Source organism: Callospermophilus lateralis, chromosome 4, assembly GCF_048772815.1.
Source record: "Callospermophilus lateralis isolate mCalLat2 chromosome 4, mCalLat2.hap1, whole genome shotgun sequence".
In the NCBI taxonomy this organism is placed as follows: Eukaryota; Metazoa; Chordata; class Mammalia; order Rodentia; family Sciuridae; genus Callospermophilus; species Callospermophilus lateralis.
Window position 1 is genome coordinate 10,885,874 of NC_135308.1, and position 19,357 is coordinate 10,905,230.

Sequence of the window (19,357 nt, forward strand, 5' to 3'; positions counted from 1 at the left end):
AAGGTTCAATAATTAAAAGAATATGGGGCTCTGCAGAAACAGAAATGTCACGCCACAGAAGAGAAAATTTGAAAACAAACTGTTTTTGCACGTGTTGAGTGGATAAATACCAAAATATCAGGCCAACCAGTGAAGACATAGTTAAAAGAAAAAGATTTCTGATTTCACATGACAAACTGAAATATACTCAAATGAAATAGTTCAATTAAAAATACAGATATTTCAAAAGATCATAATCCAAAACATCATATCACGTTGAGCCTTACCTGTCTTGACCCCAAAGATACAATGCAGAAAAGATGGGGTGACATAAAAATGAAATTTCTCATGTGAAAGTAGCCAGGCATGAAGTCAAAAGGATAGAATGAACTGGGAATGTGTCTACTCTGTAGGATATATTGTGTCACACATAAAAAGATTCATTCATTTGTTCAGTCAGTCAAAATTTCTTTCATGCCTGCTCTTATCTACTGCCATGTTACGCATTGTGATAAAGAGGTGAACGCTGTATTTCTTGCAAATTAGGGAGGAAAAAAGCAAATACCCACACAGAAAGCTAGCAAGTGGCATCAGTTGCTATATATGTTATTTCAGGGGTCCAATGAAGCAATAAACATTTTTAAAAGTCCAACCACATTAATAATCTAACAAATGCAAATGAAGGCAACTCTTAAGAGTACCACAAATTTTTCTTTGTCTAGTTAACAAAGCTATTTCTTAAACAAATGAAAAAATATCCACGTTGGCAAAATTAGAAAAAGGTGGAGATTCTAACGCCCCACGGTAGGAGGGTAGATGGTGAGAGAAGAGGGCCCCGGCGGTACCAGCCTAAAAAATACGTGTGCCCTTTGACCCCGCAGTTCTACTTTAAGCAATACATACTTAGAAAATAATTGAATTTGCTCAAGGCTGTTCTTTGGAACACTGTTTATAGCAGTGAAAAAATTAAGAACATCTTTGGTGTCCATTAGGGGATTCATTAAGTAAATAACGAAACATCTTTACACTTTTTAAACATTAAAAACATACCATTGACGGATACTTACAGGAGAGACAGGTGTGATGTATGTTCTCAAAAAGCTTCATAACTGTATGGATAGGACGATCCGGTTTTCATAGACTTGAAAAATGAGCAATTGTACAGAAGGCACTCCGGGGCCACTGAGTTGGCAGGGGTGGTTTCTGAGTGTCAGAGTTGAACTAATTTTCGTGTTGCTTATTGTGTCTGCTATTTTTTTTCACAAAAGTAAATAATTTTAATTAAACATTAGAAGAATAAAATTTAATAAAAATTAGCATCACTCATGTTTAAATACCAAAGATGCACACGCCAGTAAACGATCTTTCAGATGTCTGCCCAGCCAGGCAGCCAGAGACGCTTCTTACAGAAGATGCCTTTGAGTGGGGAGGCCGGAGGGGGCAGTTAGGGTGGGGAGGCCAGGGACTGAGAAGAGGCCAGGCGTGCAGACACCGCCTAGGATGGCCCAGGAGGCTGGTCACTCACCGAGAAACGTCCGCCTTAAGGTTGCTGGCCAAATTCAACTCCTGTTCATGGAGACCAGAAGCCAATGCCACCCATGAGGGTCCCAGGCCCACCCACAGGAAATGGGTTGATGGTCCTTGTTTCTCCCAATGAATGGGCAGGACCATCATGAAAGCTCACTCAGTCTCCGTCTGATGGTGGAAAGGCAGGGACTTGGCAGGGAACCGGAGGGGAGAGAGCTCTACCCAGACCTGGGTCTTCGCTCCAGCTGGCCCTGTGGTCGTGACTGTCTCCCTGTGGGAAGCTGGACGGAGGCCTGTTGGATTTGTAGTGGGCCTGTCCTCTAAGGACTGAGGTCCAAACCCTGGGCAGCTCTCTGAGCACCTTGGGAGTCAGCGCCTTCATTCCTCTGCAGGTGCGTCCTGGCGGGGTGGGTGCTCCGAGGTCCCTGCAGGCCTAGACAAAACTCAGCTCCAACGGTGAGGTGCAAAAACCCATCGGATCCCAGAGGAAAAGAGAAACCCTTGCCACCTAGCAAACTTTGGTGGGTGCAGGCTGAGCCCTCTGGGTAGGAGCCGTCCAAGAGGATGGGCCTGGGGGAACAGAAGAGCTGCTCCTGGAGGCTGCTCTGGGGGAACTGTGTGCCCTTTTGTCAAGTCACCTGATCTCCTGGGGTTTCCTTTCCTTTGTCTGGAAAGCTCAGGTAGTAATTAGACTGCTACCTGCAGGTGTTTCCCTAATGTGGCTGACCGTGAGACTAGTGCTTGGCGCCACTCCAGATGTGACCAATCATGCCCCTCTGGGAAGGTCTGAGAATCTGTATTTTCTACAAAGAAATGAATCTGGGAGACCTCCTGAGGCTGTTGCAGAGACTCTCTGGCTTGGAAAGAATCCACATGTGGGAGAGACTGGTCTCCTTATGAGACTGGGCTGTTTCCCCATAGTAGTATTTATTCTTAGTGGAATTTTCTAGAAGGAGACTCAAAAACCAAGAGGCAAGAAGGGAAGCTCCTGTGAACCTCTCCTCCTTCAGTCCTCCCCTCTACACGCACACCTGGTGGTCCACCAGCAGCTGTCGGTAGTTCTGTATTCAAGGATGCACCACCATAATGAGCCCACGCCTATTAGATGTTATCTGGTGTAATTAGCCCAAACGCCATCATCAGCTCCCGTGGTTGCTGCTGCCAAGCACAGCACACACCCCTTCGGGGCTCTGGAAAACAACCCGTCCTCCTCACACATGTGGCGTTGCGGGTTCGTTTCCTTCGCCCCTGGTTTGCTAACCTGCAGCTTGCTGCTGCAGAATTGAGAGAGCCACATGAGACCGAGGAAAGTCCAATTGCCTCCGTCTGGTTTGAGACCCAGAGGCAATGTGGCAGCCTAGGCTTAGCGGAAGAGATCCCTCCTCTGCTCTCCTTGCAGACATTTCCCCTGAGAGTCAGCCGTGGAGAAAAGCAAGGCCCGTGCAGCGGGTCTACCGCGATGGCGGTGCCGGCAGCTCTGGCTGGCTTCATTTCAGGCGGCAGGGAGTCCACAGGGAGACGAGTCCGGAGCGTGGCCTTCGTGGGAGGAATTGCTGTTGTCTGTAATTGTGGAAACTGCCCCACCCACAGGAGCCCTTGCTGATGCCCGAGCTCAGGCAGGTGGTTGAGGCCCTGGGGGGAGGTGAGCTTAGCTCTCCACTATTGTTCCTGTGGCTCCTTGCAGAATCTGGGCTACCCATTCAACTGTTGATTAACAAGGTTCCCATAAGTTCTATCATCAGACAGAAGCAGTCAAAAAAAAAAAAAAAACATTTAAAGATGATAGCAATTCAAGAAATCACATCTGTCGTCTGCTGAGCACACAGGGACAGGCTCTTCCTGGGAGCTCTGACAATCACCACCTTTCCCATGACGATGACAGTTTTATTAGTACCTCAACTTCATAGATGAGAAATCTGTCACATAGGCAAATTAAGTCACCTGCATATGGCCACCAAGCTAGGCTCACTCCAAGCTGTCTTAGTACAAAGTCCTGCCCTTCAGCACTAACCTGGATGACTTACTGATTCTGTGCAGCTTGTTAGAAATGATAGTGGGGCCGCCTGTTTGGTCTCATCTGGTGGTTTTACTTGTCTCCCTGGCTGGTACTCTGAAGAAGGGCACAGGAAACAGGGGGTCGCCAGAGAGTAGGAAGGGGTCTCAGAAGAAGGCTTACCTCTGCCTAGGTTTTCTACAGGCCATGTGAGGAGATTTCACTTTCAGTGTGACATGGTGACTCAGAGCCTGTGAAGGGCTTTGAATTCCTTCGAAGTGATGGCCATGTTCCTGTCCACAAATAACTGAGTTTGCAGAAGATGGAGGCTTGACAGGCTTATTACTCCTGTGAACTTGGCACCAGGTGATAGGCGACCCCGAGGGTTGCTGCTGAGCAGTAGAGAGGCAGGAACGGCACGGAGAGACTCGGATTTTCATCCCAGCTCTGGGGGAGAATCATGTAACTATTCCTTGCACCATTTTTCTACCCTAAAGAATGGAGATATATTTAGCTAACTGGGAAGAGGAAGGTCGATAGCTTGCAAAGCTAATTGTATGTATAGATACAAAACTCTAAGCAGAATTCACTGTGGCCGGCACTGGAAGGAGATGCTCATACGGCAGGTCTTTAGAGCCCAGGTGGCTCCTCCCTGGTCCCTGTTGGGTGGCCTTTCTCCGTGTCTTCTTGCGAAAGGTGGGTTCTTGTTGAAAGCACTACCACATCATGCCCTTCATGTTGTGATCTAGATTAGAACTCAGGGCTCTGCAGGAAACAGAGAAGGCCAAGGAACGTGGACCCTGCAGATGGGGGTCAAGAGAGGATGGCCCCCAGCTGCCACCAGTGCATGCAGATGCTTCGGGAGGTGTGCAGTGGAATTTAGAGGTGAAGGAAGCCAGTTGGACTGGATGGGACACACTGGGAAACCAGAGAAATGATGGCAATACCCTCTGTCCCCCAAATACGTCTTCCCTTTTACTCCAGCAAAAATCAAATATTTGATTCAATACCCTGCTCATCATTTGGGAGAACTGGTGTTCATCCACAGGAAGAGGCAGCAGCTGGGGGGAGAACCTAGAGGCCTGGATTTTGCCACAAACTTTCAAATCACACCCCAGATAGTGTCTTCCCGAAGGCTCTGCACGAGGCCTGGGGTCTTCCCTCCATAAAGCTGCACTGCACAGATGTGCAGACTGAATTTCAAATGTTAATAGCTCATCCGATTTGCATTTCTTCTTCTTCTTCTTCTTTTTTAATAGCATCATCCGCACGCATGCCCCCCCCCCCAAAAAAAAGAATCCTATTGAAGAAATGAACCTGGTTCTTAGTTAAACATACCCAATTCAGACATCAAAAACTGGCCCTAGGTTTAATCGTTCCCTGTTCACCCTGGAAACAGGTTGCATCAACAGCCCTCGGGGGCTCCTGCACTTTCGTGAAGTTGCCTGTGCCCCACCTGCATCGAAATCCCCATCCATCCTTCAGCGGAGTCTGAGGATTGACATCCCATGGTTGGCCCCGGAGTAGGAAGCGTTGCTTCACTGGAGACATCCCAGCCCCTTAATGGACCGGTGCTCCCGGCTATAATATTCTAAACGCACATTACAGAGAGCAGGCGCATACTCATAACTGCTCCATTGTGGCATTTAGATTTACCCTTGAAATTTATCTTTAATTTTTACAGTTGTCTCCTTAACCATGTATATTACTCCCTTCTTCAAACAATCTGTCTTGCGGCTGCAGTGTTTCTTGAAACCAAAGCGTAATTAAATATTAAATTAATATTTCATTTAAAATTAAATATCAGAGGCTTCGGTCTAATCTTTGGCTTGTGCGCTGTTGATTCTCCCCTCGTATTCTTGTTCTTGTGTCCACAAAGGCAGGTGCCGTCTCTGAATAATGTGTTCCCGCCTTATCTCTATTCCTCTTATTTTCTATTTGGCTCTACCAGACTTTGGCTACATTGAAACAAATGGATGTGGTGAGAGATTTCCACCTTGTCACAGTTAAGGGCCACTCAATAGCCTAAGACTTCAACCTCACCCACCTCGACTTCTCAGAGAAGAATTTCATCACTCAAAATAAGTAATAGCCTTAGAATCATAAAATGCAAGAGTTTGCAAGGGGGCCTGGAGACGATTTAGTCCAACTACTTGTCTTTGTAGGGAACGGAGCCCCCTGCATGGCAGGGTAAACTTGGCATCCTTGGTCAGTGCCAGGATTTAAGGCAAATCCCAAGAACAGCCAGCTGTAGCTTCTGGACCCAAGCATTTTAGATAGGGGATATAGCCTTTGATTTTTGGACCTGTTAGGAGTGGGGTGTAGGTAGACGGTTGGACGAAGAGATTGGGAACAGGAGGGGAGAGAGAGAGAAGGATTCTGAAATCATGGACCCTATAAAGGAAGGATAGCACAGGTAAGTCCTGAAGATGACATGCCCATGTGCCTCCAAACTAATCTTAGAACTGCGTGGCTCTGTGCCTTCCTGCCTTGGCAACAGAGAGCATGTCTCTGACTGAAGCCCCATTGGAGGTATCCTATGCTTAGCCAGGTCCGTCTGCTGATCTGCTGTTTATCTGGCAGTCGAATTCCATAGATTTTTTTGCTTATATTGGCTTTGCTTTTTATAAAACAAAAAGATTTCTTTCAATTGTTTATTCTTGAAAGAAGTTGGGATTTAAAGTTGGGACTCCAGGGTCCTCTGGTTCTGTGGGCTGTCTGTCTTGGTGGACCATCCACTCTGGACATGTGACCCAATGAAGGCACATGCACAATCGGGGCTTGGAATTTCTACTTCTGCTGGTCTCTTGATGGCCATCCATAGACCTCATGGTGATCCTAGGACCCAAGTGAAGATTTGCTGGTGAACAAATATGGACCCCAGACCTGCAATGTGATCCACCAACATCTCCAGAATGGCAGCTGGATGGAGCACTGAGACCTCCCTTCACCCCACTGACTTCTCCTCTCAAATTCCAAATATGATTTTGCCATGTTTGTGGTCTGCACTCCCCGCTGGTCACAGGCAAAAATGACACCCGCCTTGTTGATGCTTTACCATGGAGGGTTGACCAGCACTCCAGCACAGGGCCTCCTTGCAGCGTTGGCCTGGCATCCTGATAGTTTTGGGAAACAGAAATAGAAGCATAGCTGGGGTAAGGTGGCCTTGTTCTTGTACTTCCCCTTAAAGAAAGAAAATAGAAATATAGAATTTATGTTTCATCAATCCTTTGGGAAAATTAATATTGAGCACCTGCCAGATTTTTGTTTTTTAAATAAGTGGTTCCCAGTAGATATTTTTAGTTAAGTAATATTTACTCAAAAAAGGAAACCTTTCACACATTGCTTATAGTTTATATCTATTTGTTGGGCCCAAGATATGTAAGTAACCTCGTATATTATACTCTCAATCAAAATGAGAAATGACATGTACGATCCAGGCTCTCAGGAGAAATATTATGAAATCTCAAGGTATTGATGAAAGTTTTTCAAGGCTGATCCAAATGGGATTTAGATTCTGTGGCAGTTGAAATGTGTATTATTAAACTCCTTGAGCAAACTCAAATGACTCCCAGTGGAGGATTAAGATGTTCTATGTATAGCAAAGACGAAATTCTCATGTCTGAGTTTTCTCTATTGAATTCCCCCTTGATTAGCTTCTGTAATATTTAACTTCATGCCAAGCCATAATTATTTAATGAAAGGTAAATATAAATTATATTTCAGTGGGGGATATGACCTTTTACCTTAATGTTATATTACTAAAGAAAGACATAGACAAATAGAGCCTATAGATTGAAGCGTATTTTTAATTTACTCCATTTTTGCGTTGCCAGCACTTCTCTGTCTCTGTCAGCCAGAGGGTTGGCAGAGCTTCACAACATCCCACCTGCCACGTGGTAGGCAAGGCTGTAAATTAACACGGCGGTGGCGGTTAATGACCTGGCTGGCCCTTGGAGACCCTCTTGGTGCTGGTCTTGGGCACCTCATTAGCTGATTGAGGTTTGCGTGGCTTGCACCAGGCCTGGAGAGGCAGGAAACACCCAGGGACCTGGGGAGGGGACATGGGGCAGGGAAGCAGCGATTCAACAGAAGCTCGGTCTATAGGATGCAGAAACAACTGGTCAGTGGGAAGCGAGTTTGGAACCCAAATGAGAGTCGTCAAACCAACCTTGATGTTGTAAAGGCTGCTGAAAGTAGTGGTGTTTCCTCTTTTGGTTTGGTGTTGACTCAACAGAGCCTGAGTCATTTTGACTTTGTGGTTGCTACTTCAAATGTGTGCTTGGTTAAATGAGATTGTGTGTTTGTGTTTGTGTGTGTGTGTGTGTGTGTGTGTGTGTGTGTTTGCTCCCTGTCCATTCAGATGACAATGTTGTGTTTCACTGCACTCTCTCTCATTTGGATACACACGTGACCCTTCCCACAGTTTGTACCTATGACATCTGGTGGCAGGGACCTGTCAAAATTGTCAACATAAAAAAATAGACAATTGTGTCTGATCTACTTATTCCATTTAAAGCATGAAGTCCTCGCCCCGTGTGGTCAAGATACTCTGCTCTTCCTGGGGGTGGGGAGTTGGGGAGGGGAGGGCAGGAACGATAAACCAGAAAGGACCCTTCTGTCCTGGGGGTTTCCATTCTGTGAGTGGAGAGCACATGGGATAAATTCTCTTAAAGAGAAACTGTCGGCTGCTTTCCACCTCTGTGTACTGCTTGGGGCCCAGCATCTGAGAATTCCCCTAGAAAGAGCAGAAAGAACCAAGCAAGAAAGTTAGTGGCGGGAGGGCCATGGGTGGGACAGCATAGTCCAGGGAGAGACAGTGTGCCCCTGCGGGGGGTGACCATGCAGATGGAAAGGCGGGGACAGAGGGGTAAGGGAGAGAGTGAAGGCTAGACTTCCTCCCTGGGATCTTCCTGACACCTGTGTCCGGCACATCATGAGCAAACCCATAGCTAGAACTTTTTCAGTTTTATCCTTCTAAGGAAATCCTTGCATTGGATAGCAAAATAGGGCATGGTTCACAAAAGATGAGGTGATAAGTGGCTTGGAGGATTTTGTCACCAACTCAGTTTGTCCTGCAGCACCAGACAGCTGTTTGTTTTGCTGACGGATACCAAGTGGGTCCTTTTCCCACTCTCAGTGACTGAGAAGTCAGGTGACCCGGGCGGCGGGGGGGGGGGGGGGGGTCCATACTCCGTGTCTGCAGCCCTTGTCTCAAAACTGGGGAGGAAGCACCAAGAGTGATGGGAGGAATGTCTCCAGTTCCACAGTAGGAAAGTGGAGAGTGCCGACTTTGGGGTTAGAGAAGCCGGGCTTCAGATCCCACCTTTGCCATCTGAACTTAACACTGAGATGAAACCCAGGCCGGGGGCTGCAATGAGGATTTAAAGAATGAATAGGTGTGGCATGTGTAGCCGGATGTCCAAAACAGTAAGCCTCCAGTGTATTCTAACAGTGGTCATTAGAATTTTAGTTTTTGCATATTATAGCCTCCAAAATACTGTTTCTAAAGAAAAAAGGCTTCTGAAATGACTGATAGTATGGTGCTAAGCAGAAAATAAAGTTCACAGAATGATTTTAATTATGCATATACAGCTATTCTCGCATGTGTTTCTGGGTAAGATGGTATTGTTAGGGCAGACATTTAATTTGCCTCCCACCCCACAAAGGTCCTCAGGGGATATTTTCAAGAAAACATGAAAATGAGGGAAATGTGGGTTTCAAGCTCAAAGCTAGGCTGGTGTCATTGAGATGCCAGAATGTTGTGCCCTGTGCTGCCGTGTGCCGACAGGGCTGTGTTGGAGCCCGAGGGCAAGCTGGACTCCTGATTCTCCTCCTAGGAAAGAGCAGCAATACAAACACAGGGACGTGGTGGAAAGACAACTTTGTTCTAGCAAAAATGAGTAGGATGTGTTAGATAACACGATCAAGAACTTTATGAAATAAAACATTAAAGCATTACCTGTGGGATACCAACAAGACAAACGTATTCATCCACAGAAACATTCAATTTGCAAAAGGTAGATTTGTAAAGCCCACTACTGTTAGCTAGAATAAATAACCACAATCTCTTACCCAACTCTCTAGAACATTCTTCTTGAAATGAAAGGAAGACTAGAAATATGACAACCAAAAGGAGAGATAAAATGATAGGAGTTTAAATTTTGAACAAAAACCCACAATAAATCTACAGCAATATATTTAACATCTGGAGTAAATGAATGTCTTTCTAGGAAAATCCAAATGAAGTTGAAAATAAAGAATGAGTCCAAGATTTCTGATGGGCCATCAGGTGGCTGATGTTGCCATCACTGGGAATCTCGAGAGCTTGGGGGTCCAGGTTGGGAGAAATCTAAGGAACATCCTGGTGGATGCCTCCAGCCAACTGCTGGCTACAGGAGGCTGAATCCCCAGCACATCATCTGGAACAGAGATGAAGGTTTGTGGTCATCGGCACATGGCTTGACCTGGGATTCTAGGGGAATGGCTGAAGTTGACCAGAAGAAGGTGGAGCAGGGCAGAAGATGGCCTCGTCAGGAACCTCGAAGAGCATCAACATCTACAAAACGGGCAAAGATACGATCCTGAAAGCAGGCTGGGATGCCCTGGGAAGAGAGGTAGGCAGAAAGCAGAGGAGGGGGAGTTCCGGAAGGAACCCATGATGGATGGAAATAGTTCCAGAAGGAGAAGGTGTGAGCAGTGTCCCAGGCTAATGTCAGATTAAAATAAGGATGGAAAGTTCCCTTCGGTTTGGTTAAAATGTTGTTGGCGACCTTGACAAGAACAATTTCAGTAAGTTTCCTTTCAACTTTAAGCCAAGAGATATTCCTCGTACTATGAGTTTTATATAGCACAGCCTGAAACCTAGAGAACGTCTCAATTTATTCTTCAAAACTATTGTAAAATGAAAATCTCTCCCAAGTTGGGCAGAACAGTGTGCCTGATCCCAGTTATTTGTACGACACATGAATCCCTAATGACAGCAATGATGATGGGTACCAAGGGGCTCGGCATGTGCCGGGCACTATTCTTAGGTCCGTGACTGATCTCATCCTCACTGCAGTAATCACAGGAAAATGCCGACAAATTAAATTCATATTATACTAAGAATATTCTATGAACATCCAGGAGTTCATGTTTAATTGTGAAATATTGGAAGATTCCTTTAAAAATACAATATAAACTGGTCATAGGAGAAAATTCCCCCAATTGTAATTTTCTAAAATTCTAGCAAGTCCTGATAAAACACTCACTGAAAAGAGTATTTGGTAAAGAGTATCCACCTCAAAGAACCAGCACCACACTTGCTGGTGAAATGTTGGTGTCTTTCCCATCTAGAGGGAAATAAGCAGGAATTATCTATTGTCTTTATTTGCGGGTTTTAGATGAGGAAGGGAGCCAGAGAGCTAAATGGGATAGACTTACCTATCAGAAGGAAAGGACGACCATCCTACAGGGAGATTTTGTGAAAGCAAAGACTAAGAGAAGGAAGAGAGCTGGGTCAGGGGAGCGGCTACAGAAGGACAGACAGCTCTGTTTGGCTAAGATCTTCCATGCACCAAGCACTGCACTGGTCCTTAATAAATTGTTGCAGTGATGTTGACAGCCAACCATGAGAGGGACTTTAAATAGAAGCCTACAGAAGCCAGCCGTGGAAGCAGAACTGAGACCCACATCTTATTTGATTCTAAAGCTGATACTCTTAATGACTACACGTGGCCACAACCTACCCTCCCACGCACTGACTGCGCAGATCCATAAAGAGAGTTCCTAGATACTAGAAAAACTCTTAAAAAACATAATGCAGTAATAATCATATTCATGATGAAAACAGAAAAAAGTGAGATATGTAGAAAACAGAAATGAAAACCAGAAAACTGTGCACCAGTGTCATGAACACTACACATTCTCCAGGGGGACCTCAGGGAGAAGATGGGGCATTCATATAAAATCAACTGATTGTTTTCTCTAGCTGTAGGTTCAATGCAACTGAATTTTTTTTTTTTAATTTCCTAAGAATTAGGGGAATTGTATGTATGATTCACACATCACTTCACAGTGGGCCGCATTCTGAAATACGCATCATTAGGCAATTTTGGTGGTTAAGTAAGCATTGCAAAACATGCTCACACAAACACAGGCGGTCCAGCCCTCCACACCTAGGCTGTGTGTATATACTGTTGGACATGGGGCCTCTGGTTGATTGAACATTGTTATGTGGTTTCTGAGCATGAGCCTGTGTGTGTGTGTGTGTGTGTGTGTGTGTGTGTGTTTAATAGACCCTGCTGCAGTCAGGATGTCAGGGTGGTCTCTCTGTACGTAATGTGATAATGTAGCATGATGACAAAGTGTTAAAAATCTTAATATATAGTAACATATTTTTTACAAGTCAGAAGACCTATTCCCAATAGAAAAGAGTGCAGAAAGTATTAAGACATCCAAAAGAGCAAAATTAAAATGATCTGCAAATATAAGAAAATATTCATTGACCTCAGTGGGGAATGAAAAAGCCTAAGTTGAAATGATTGTGTGTGTTGCTGGAGGAAGCGTGAATTCATATGTCCTTCTGAGGAGTGATTGCACAGTATGTGTGCAAGGCCTTAAATATCAGTCATGATTTTTGGTCCAGTAATTCTAATTCTTGGCATTTCCCAATTGAAGTAATTAAAGTTTTGCACAAAAGATAATTATTACTCTGATTTTTATAATAGTGAGAAATTAGGATCACATTAAATACCCAACATTAGGAAGTCATTTAAATAAATTATAGAACTTGTCATGGAAAAATATGCAAAGATTTTAAATAATGCTATAAAAAGAATATGTAATAACCTGGAGGAAGTTTATGGTTGTACAGTATTGTTAAATGGAATGAAGTAGGTTCTATAACTGTGTGAATAGTATAGCTGAATAATTTTAAGTGTGTGTGTGTTTAAATCTGGAAGGATATGAGTAAAAATGTTCATCCTGAGCATCTCTTAAATGGTGGGTTAATGGACGATTTTATTTTTACTATATGTTTAAAATTGTTCATGATTTCTTTTAAAAAAGTATAGTTTTGATAGAAAAATAGCAACAGATGTTCATAAAACACATATGCAAATAGAAAGATTAAAGAAACACACCTTGTGTTCATTGTTGTTTGACAGGCATGCAGGCAATTATTATTTTATTCTTTGTGTCTTTTTCTTTGATCAAGCATTAATTTTAAAGCCATACAATTTGAACAAAAAACTTTAAAAATAAAGGAAGGGAGGACAAAGGAGAAAGAATAAAGGAATTAACTCTGAAAACGATGCTTTCCAGGGGCTGGGTTGTGGCTCAGCAGTAGAGCATTCACCTAGCACGTGCGAGGCCCTGGGTTCAATCCTCAGCACCACATAAAATAATACATAAATAAAATAAAGGTATTATATCCAACTACAACTAAAAACTAAATATATTTTTTTAAATGCTTTACAGTAGGGAAAGTGGTGAAGCGTATCATTCATTCACTCACTCGTTTTATAATGACTCATACTCGGTGCGAACCAGGCTGTCCTCAGCGGTGGGACCACAGAGTGGAACAGAATGAGCTCTATTCCCCTGGACCTTATTGTGTAGTGAGGGAGCCTGGTGTTTAAAAAAAATGTATGGATAACTAAATATAATTGCAAATTGTGAAAGTGCATTTTTCATAAGAACAAAGTTATGAGGACGAGATCATATGTATGTAGGAATGCAAATATTTAAGAGACTGATTAAGAAAAACTGATACTTAGAAGAATAAATAGATGGAAAGGCATACTTGGGAAAGAGAAGGGAAATAGAATAAAGGTAGTTTATCACCTTCACAAGAAATTCCAATATGTTTGGTGAATATTTTGGTATTTGAGAGTGAGAAGGCAGAAATGGCAAGATGATTATAATAATCCTGAAATCTTGAAATGTTATTCTAATGGGAAAACATAAAATTACTATGAATTCTAAATTTATGTGTGAATTAACTGATGTCAGTGGACCCTTAAATGGTTGCATCAACTCTTAGACAGGATCAGAGCCTTTTTCTTACCTGTGGAAGACTTTCTCGCTTGCTTTGGGGCCTGGACAGCAGACTCAAAGAGAATTTTTGTCTTTCAGCACTAAATGAACCCACCATAGACTATGGCTTCCAGAGGCTGCAGAAAGTCATCCCCAGGCATCCTGGAGATCCTGAGAGATTAGCTAAGGTAAAAATGCTTTGGAAATTGATGTATGAAAACCTTCTGTACAGTTTCAGCAAGTTTTGTCAGATCCAGCCATTTAAGTCCCATTAAAATTAATTAGGCCTTGCAATTAGCTAAGCTTCAGATATTAGATGATCATAAAATTCCTACTAAGATGAAATATATTCTGTTTAATCTCTGAGGATATATGAAATATGAAGATTTGGACCTATAAAACAGATATGCTACAAGAATACTCGCTTTATAAAACACTGCCAACTTCACAAAAATAAATATTTGCATAATTGCTTAAAAGTTTAAGCTTCCACTTGTTTGCATTTAAATGATTTTATTTGCCTGTAATTGCAGGTGCCCATCAATTCACAATCAAGTATTCATTGATGGCCAATTGTGCGCATAAGAACTTAATGAAGATAAAAGTGTCTCTATACAAAACTCCTGTGAAATGCATCATTTTTAAATGAACTTACTTATGGAAACTACATTTTACATCTGGCCCATGATGTTAGCTTTCTTCGTTTAAAAAATACACCAACTTATTAGTTGTCATTCAACTAATGAGGGGAACTTTTAAATTTTTGCATTTATATTTGTATTTTAAACACACACATTATGAAATGCCATGTTCTCTATTCTGTACTGTGAGTAAAATTCAAGCACTAGTTGCTTCTATTTCGCACCTTTATTTTCCTCCTGGAAAAATCCCCAGCCCCACCATTAAATTAGATGATATCTGGAAAGTAGGTTAATAGCAATTTAAAAGGCCGTAAAGAACAGGAGGTGGAAAAGACAAAATGAGAGGACAGGGATTCATGATTACCAATTCTCTCTGGTTAAACTGAACAGGGGGGAATATTATTGAAAGAATTCATCTTTATTAGGAGAGAATTTTGCAGAAGGCACTGCCAAGATAATTTCAGTACTTTGGACAACTCCTTGGCAGGCTGCTAAACTCAGGTCCATCAATCATCTTAAGAATATTTGGTTAATTAGGTTACCAGATTTTTCCGTACAATGGTCTGCAAGAAGTTTCTAATACAATTCCCATGACGTTAATTTTAACCAACTCCACCCTCAATGTGTGGTTGATTGTGCTTTGTTGGGGTAGCACGACCTTTAATGGTGAATTTCATGCAGGTACATATTTATGATCTATGATTATATTCAACCTCTTGGCTAATTATTTACATTTGGGGGGATGTGTGGACTTTTTATTTTTATCTGTAATTTTCCTTTTTTTGCCATTTGGGGTTTTGTTTTTGATGGTTACCCCACTGTGTTAGTTAGCTTTGCATCACTGTGATCAAAAACTTTACATAAACAATTTAAAGGAAGAAAGATTTATTTTGGCTCATGATTAACTGGTTCCATTGCTCTGGGCCTGAAGTGAGGTAGAACATCATGGCCGAAGGCTATGGTGGAAGAAGGCTCAGGGAAGTAGGGAGAGGGAGAGAGGGAGACAGACAGACAGACAGATACAGAGAGAAAAGAAGGGGTAGGTTCATGGCATGCTCCAGTGACCAGCTTCCTCGAACCAGGTCTCACCACTTAATGTTTCTGCCATCTTCCACTAATGTCATCAAATTATTAATCCATTAATGGATTGATTAATCTACTGATGAAGTTCAGAGCCCTCATGGCCAAATTCTTCCCTAAAACCTGCCTCTGAATATTGCCGCATTTAGGGACCAAGACTTCAACACAGGGATCTTTGGGGGAGACTTTAGATACAAACCCTAACACCCAGCCTTTCTTTTCTTTTCCAGGAAATGCTGTTGAAAAGAGCTGCAGATCTAGTGGAGGCCCTCTACGGCACGCCCCACAATAACCAGGTTAGGAGCTTACAGCTTCTGCTCTGTGGAGCTTGACTCTTTGCTACATCAAATGCTCACCCTGACCTGCCATTTTGCAGGACATCATTCTGAAGCGAGCTGCAGACATTGCCGAAGCTCTCTACAGTGTCCCCAGGAATCCCAGCCAGATTCCAGCTCTCTCCAGCTCCCCAGCTCACAGTGGCATGATGGGAATCAATTCTTATGGCAGCCAGCTTGGGGTTAGCATCTCAGAGTCCACACAAGGAAATAACCAAGGTACCAGCTTTCTCAGAGTCAGAATTCAAATATGTCTTCTATGTTTAAAGGTTGGTTCTGCTGGAGTAGAAGGAGATAGAGCTCGAGTCCTAAACTATTCTACAGTGTGGCCCCAGATAAGCAGAACTTACATACACTGGATTATTTCAAAAATTTAGGTGGTATACTGTTAGATTCTGAGCTTTTATGTACCCGGTAGAATCCCTTTGCCCGGAAATATTTAAGAAGAAGATTGACTACAATAAATTTAGAATGGTTTAGGCATATGGAAATGAGGTTTACAGATATTGATTGAACACCATTTACACTTGTGCTATTATGATAATCAGGTGAAATAATGAAAAGAGACTGATTGTCACCATTATCATTTATTATGCCCAACTCTCTTTTTGGTAACCAAGAGTGAATGAGTTGGTTTTGTTGGGTAACTTCTGCAGTACTTTACCTTAAATAGCTACAAACTTATTGTCAACTGTACTTTCATGTGCAAAGTATATCAGGTAAAGACTTTTTTCAGTGAAGTTGGTTTGATTATTAAAAGGCTAAACTATCATAAATTATTTTTTAAGAGTAATTGTCCCTAATGACACCTGTAAGCTGGAGAGTCTTATTTCTAATTTTATTCATCCATTGGAAGAAAATGCCTCATTCTTTTGCCCAGAGTGAATTCTTAGGAAAAGAGGAGATAGAAGAGAGTAGTTCTTCTTTTTCTTTCTTTTTTTTTCTTTTTTAGACATGGGACTCATGGACTATGTATCAATTTTTATTCTTTCATTTGATGAAAAATTTGGGTTATTTTCTAGATAGTTTGAGGCTGTTATCTAAAGTGTTTCATTTCAACATAGGCTCAGTGATGTCTCTGTGCCGGGGCTTCAGAAGCATAGGGAAGACTCAGTGTCCTCCCCGCTTCCCTCTCACGGATGGAATGTGCCACATTTAGTTGCTGAGGCCCCAGAGTCCTGTGGCCAAAACAGCTCGTTTGGATGAATGCATCAATACTTGTTGAATGAGCATGATCCCTAACCCCACATAGGCCATGGTAACCACCTTGAGCTAACCTTGCTGGAACCATGTGCTGCAGAATACAAATGGCCCCATATGTGTTATTAGGGTGCCTTTCTCCCACCTCCAAAATATGCTATGGTGTATTAAATTTGAGAAACAGTAGGTTACCAAATTTGCTAAATTATTTATTCTCTAGGCTTTCTATACATGAATCCTCAAGATATGGTCATAGCACATACATCTGCCCAACTCGAACCCCAAATGCTCTTCTCAGTGATACCAATTCACATCTCCTCAGACTGTAGTGCCTTAGGAAATGCTCATAGCTCCTCGACAGGGCTAGAGATGCCAGCTGCAGATCTGGAAGAAGAGGGAGGGGGTAAGAGGGGCATGGCCTTTTGTAGGATGGGGAAGAGATGGAGGGATAAGAGGACGAGGACTTGGTTAACCGGTACCAAAACCCAGAGAGAAGAGAGGAATAAATTCTAGTATAGAAAAGTTGGGTGACTAGAGTTAACACGGGTTTACTGTGTGTTTCAAAATAGCTGGAAGAGAGAATTTTGAATGCTTCTGACACAAATAAATGATAACTATTTGAGGTGGTAGATATGCCAGTTACCCTGATGTGGTCATTGGGCATTATATACATATGTCAAAATGTCACACTGTCCCTTGGGATATGTACAATCATATGTGAATTCAAAAAGAAGAGCTGAAAATAAACTTCCATTTTTCCCCTGCTGCCCAGGAGCAGCTTGGAGACAGTCTGAGGCCCCGGGCCATCGTGGACCTGTGCTGGCCACGCTGGGCGCTACTGTGTAGACTGGTTGATTTACCTGGCCTCTTCCTTTGTTGTCAAGGATACATCCGCAACACAAGCAGCATCTCCCCGAGGGGATACTCCTCCAGCTCCACGCCTCAGCAGTCCAACTACAGTACCTCCAGCAACAGCATGAATGGCTACAGCAACGTCCCCATGGCCAACCTGGGCGTCCCAGGATCTCCAGGATTTCTGAATGGCTCGCCCACAGGCTCCCCGTATGGAAGTAAGTCCCCTCGTCATCCGTCCTGCTCTCCGGGCCTCGCTGGCTCCGTGTTTGACCGGGCCGTCTTTGGGGGGAAGGCTGCACCCTTCATCTGACCGTCTCCCGGGGGAGTCGCCCACTTCCTGATGAAATGTCCTGCTCGCCTTTGGTTTCCCTTAGCTGGACTGTGACCAGCTGGGTCACTCCAGGCCTTCTGGGGAAGGAAAGAGGCGAAACAATTACAGAGGCAGCGTCTGTGTGACGTAGGTCCACAGGAAGGAGGAATCAGGAGTCCATTTCAGTTAACAGTATGCGCCTTCTTCATCAGTCACTCTGAGAGGCAATGTTTTCATCTCATCTTCAGGAGGATTTTCTAGGTGGATGTTATCTCCATATGATAGGTAAGGAGTTGGAGTGCCCAGCAGTTAACCTGCTTACTCAAGGTCACACAGCTAGGGTGCAGCAGGGCAGTAATTGGGGCATGGGACCCATGGTTCCAAGGTCTTTTGTCACATGGTGGTCTGCTTTTCCTGTGCGAGGTGGCTCTTCCTCCATGAGACACCTCCAGAGAGGTGCAAGTTGACTGTGGGCAACAGTGTGGTGTATTGAGACAGAACCTCTTAATCTTAATCTAGGGTCTGGCAGCGAAGCCGACCCTCTGGGAAGTTGTGAAAACTCATTGGGTTGCTTTGGGAGCTAAGCTGGGACCTTGCACAATGGTCCCAGGGGCCTGAGAGGGTATGTTTTTCAAACCTACTTAGGGAATACATTAGGCCAGGGCCACGCGGACGTGGAGAGTCTGAGTGATTGACGTGCTGGGAGTTGTTGCAGGCCCAGTAACTCACCCTCTTTTCACCCAGAATGAATGGTTCCCTGGTGCCAGGAACAGGGACGTGTCAGGACAGAGCACAGCCATGTCCACCACGGCTCAGGAAGCGGCACCTCTCGGGGCTGCCTCTTGCAGCCTCTGGGCCTTTGGTTCCCAGGGGGACACTCGTGAGTTATTTCTGGGCTGTGTGTTCCGTCCATGCACACAATACTCTACGCTGCCCAAGGAGGACAGAGCACCCAGCAGCAGAGGGGGGCAGAGGTCACTTCTTTTAGCACAGCTAGAATGTTGTTACCGCAGAGACAGGAGTTCCAGGTTGCGTCTCGCGAGATTCATTAGATTATCTAAGCCATTGGAGTATGGATGGGTTGGTTTCCTTACTTATTGGGACCTTTCCTTGTTCCCCAAATGTTTGGGGGAATCATAATAATCAAATGGATAAAAGTAGAGACTAATACGAAACCAAGATAGAGCTAGAGCTGGAAATGCAGCTCAGTGGCAAATATGTGCAAGACCCTGGGTTCGGTTCTCAGTGCCACACAATGAAAAAAATAAATAAATAAAAGAAAAAGAAACTGAGATAAGAGGAAAAAAAAAGAATAAGTCCAGCAAAATTGGATAACTCCGAGGGCCAGCATCGATGGCCCATAGTCCATTCAAGGGAACCATTAATTTGGTTCTGAATTTACAAAATACTAAAGTGC

The 19,357-nt window shown here is 43.7% G+C and overlaps 1 protein-coding gene across 1 annotated transcript in view; it reads left to right on the forward strand.

The window, feature by feature from the left end:
* Ebf2 (EBF transcription factor 2) overlaps nucleotides 1-19,357 on the forward strand; it is a 177,177-nt gene that overhangs the window by 146,544 nt on the left and 11,276 nt on the right. The window contains exons 11-14 of the mRNA XM_076853569.1: nucleotides 13,619-13,707; nucleotides 15,471-15,536; nucleotides 15,617-15,794; nucleotides 17,660-17,845. Coding sequence (XP_076709684.1) covers nucleotides 13,619-13,707; nucleotides 15,471-15,536; nucleotides 15,617-15,794; nucleotides 17,660-17,845 — 519 coding nt within the window. The remainder of the gene's footprint in view (nucleotides 1-13,618; nucleotides 13,708-15,470; nucleotides 15,537-15,616; nucleotides 15,795-17,659; nucleotides 17,846-19,357) is intronic.